This window comes from Clarias gariepinus, chromosome 18, assembly GCF_024256425.1.
Source record: "Clarias gariepinus isolate MV-2021 ecotype Netherlands chromosome 18, CGAR_prim_01v2, whole genome shotgun sequence".
In the NCBI taxonomy this organism is placed as follows: Eukaryota; Metazoa; Chordata; class Actinopteri; order Siluriformes; family Clariidae; genus Clarias; species Clarias gariepinus.
The window spans coordinates 29,127,501-29,130,000 of record NC_071117.1 but is presented as its reverse complement, the minus strand read 5'-3'; the positions used below and the strand labels follow the sequence as shown (position 1 = coordinate 29,130,000).

Sequence of the window (2,500 nt, the reverse complement as noted above, 5' to 3'; positions counted from 1 at the left end):
TCCTGCACCACTGTTCATACCTGTGTGAGTTTCTCGTGCTCTCCGCAGGACGACACCAGGTGAAGGATGTGCTGGAGTCTCTGGCTGCTGTCTCTAAGCCCCGCCTCCTCAAACCCTCCAAACCCATCTCCGCCAATCCGCTTCCTGACATTACAAACCCAAAAATCAGTCACATGACTCTAATCCTGATCACAGTATCTACATTCCCTCACTGCAGATGTTATAAACACTCAATCTCAAAGGAAGAAGGTTTCAAAGATTTAAATAACTTTATTGATCCCAGAGGGAAATTGCTTATGCTCGGTTACAGGAGCTCACAGTTGTTAACTAAGAAAAGGTATTAAAGGTAATAAATAATAATAATAATAATAATAATCTTAAAAAAAAAAAGTTTCTAAAACAGTAAATACCATCAGAATATGACTCAAGGCCACTTGTAAGTATTACACAGTAATCTAGTACATGTATTTAATATTGTATTATTATATATAATATTGTATTATTATATGTAATATTGTATTATTATATGTAATATTGTATTATTATATATAATATTGTATTACATATTTTAGGTGAAGCCCTGTGTCATGTCACCCCGGCTCTCATTAGTGTATTTAACAGGAAGTGCACACAGTCACTTCCTGTTCTACAGCTACGCCTCAAAATCCTGCATTTAATGGTTTCAGTGCAAATCCAAGGAAATTGTTAGTGTGTGTCCATAACCACAGGTGATCCTGATTTAATGCGGCACTGCCACCTACTGGATGTAATCAGAACTACAACAGCATTCTCCCTCTTTAATTATTTTTTAATTAACTATTAAGTGTGTGTGTGTGTGTGTGTGTGTGTGTGTGTGTGTGTGTGTATATACCTTTTCACCCGAGGAAGCTGAAATATTTCTTGCCATACAGAAAACAGTCCCTTGTTTTGGTCCTTTAAGCCGATGCTCATAGAATTCACCACACGCATATCCAACTGTCTCTGCCCCCGGCCGTGTAAAAACTGACACACACACACACACACACACACACACACACACACACACAAAAGTGTATGTTCATCACTTAACACATTAGATGAGATTAACATATTAATAAAGTTTAAACTGAGCCTTTACGATTTTAGAGCAAAAAAAAAAAAAACATGGCTTTCATGTCTTCAGTTGATTTTAAACACACACACACACACACACACACACACACACACACACACACACACACACACACACCTGCAGTGTGTTGATGCATGCCCGGATGTCGTTGTCAGTCTTCTCACACAAGGCCATCAGAGAACCCGTGTCCGCCTTCATACCCTGTCGACGGGTGATCTAACACACACACACACACACACACACACACCATTTTATAGTCAGTTATTAGTTATACAGGTGTGGGTGTGTCCCGTGTGGGTGTGTCCCGTGTGGGTGTGTCCCGTGTGGGTGTGTCCCGTGTGGGTGTGTCCCGTGTGGGTGTGTCCCGCGCTGTGTGTTCCTCACCTCCGCCAGTCTCTGTGTGAGACGTGACTGCTGCGTCGGAGGGAACGTTAACAGAAACGCCTGCTGCCTCAGTGGCCTTAGAGCCGGAGTGTAACTATGGAGACAAACAGCCAATCAGATCTCACCAGGACTCTGATCACACACACACACACACACACACACACACACACACACACACACACACACACACACACACACACACACACACACACACACACAGTCACACTGCAGACTCGAATCAGAGACTCATCGCGCTCTCATCACACACTCGCGGTGAAGGGGGGCGGGGCAGGGGGGTTTAGGAGGAGGAGCTTACAGGTCGTTACAGATGCAGATGATGGGCCGAAGCAAAACAGCCTCTTTCTTCTTCTTCTTCTTCTTCAGTGAGTTTGCAGTGGACTCCTCCCCCTCTCGACTGTCCTTCCTGTTCAGGGTCGCCAGCAGAACATTGATGGCAGCCTGCACCAGAACCATACAGAACCACAGAGTTTAGAGAGGAGGAGAAGGAAGGAGGAGATGAAGGAGATGAAGGAGATCTTACTGCTGGAGCTCCATCAATCTCGTCGATGATCAGACAGTTGGGTTTCTCGTTCGCTCCCAGAACCGACTTCATCTGTGTGGCCGTGTCGATCCGCTTCTGAAACAGCTCCGCACTGCGGTCATCACTGCAGGAACACACACACACACACACAATCAACATAATCACTAAAAAACACCTCTGTGTGTGTGTGTGTGTGTGTGTGTGTGTGCACACTCAGTACCTGGCATTGATCTCCACTACATTATATCCGGCGTGTTTGGCGATGATGTGCGCCAACGTCGTCTTTCCTAATCCAGGAGGTCCAGACAGGAGCGCAACCTAAACACACACACACACACACACACACACACACACAAAAGAAAAAGAAAAAGAAATAGACTTCTCAGATTTCAGAAGCAGTTAAGTTAAGCAGCTAAACTAAGAGTTCTAGTGAAACAGTGGAGGAAACCCGGATATATGTGTGT

The 2,500-nt window shown here is 44.6% G+C and overlaps 1 protein-coding gene across 1 annotated transcript in view; it reads right to left on the bottom strand.

Annotated features, from left to right (window-relative positions):
- The window catches only part of chtf18 (CTF18, chromosome transmission fidelity factor 18 homolog (S. cerevisiae)), a 12,354-nt gene that overhangs the window by 4,278 nt on the left and 5,576 nt on the right, over positions 1-2,500 (bottom strand). Inside the window, exons 9-15 of the mRNA XM_053476594.1 lie at positions 2,257-2,354; positions 2,037-2,160; positions 1,812-1,954; positions 1,496-1,589; positions 1,229-1,327; positions 872-1,002; positions 21-144 (exon numbers count right to left, since the gene is read on the bottom strand). Of these exons, the coding sequence (XP_053332569.1) occupies positions 21-144; positions 872-1,002; positions 1,229-1,327; positions 1,496-1,589; positions 1,812-1,954; positions 2,037-2,160; positions 2,257-2,354 (813 nt within the window). The remainder of the gene's footprint in view (positions 1-20; positions 145-871; positions 1,003-1,228; positions 1,328-1,495; positions 1,590-1,811; positions 1,955-2,036; positions 2,161-2,256; positions 2,355-2,500) is intronic.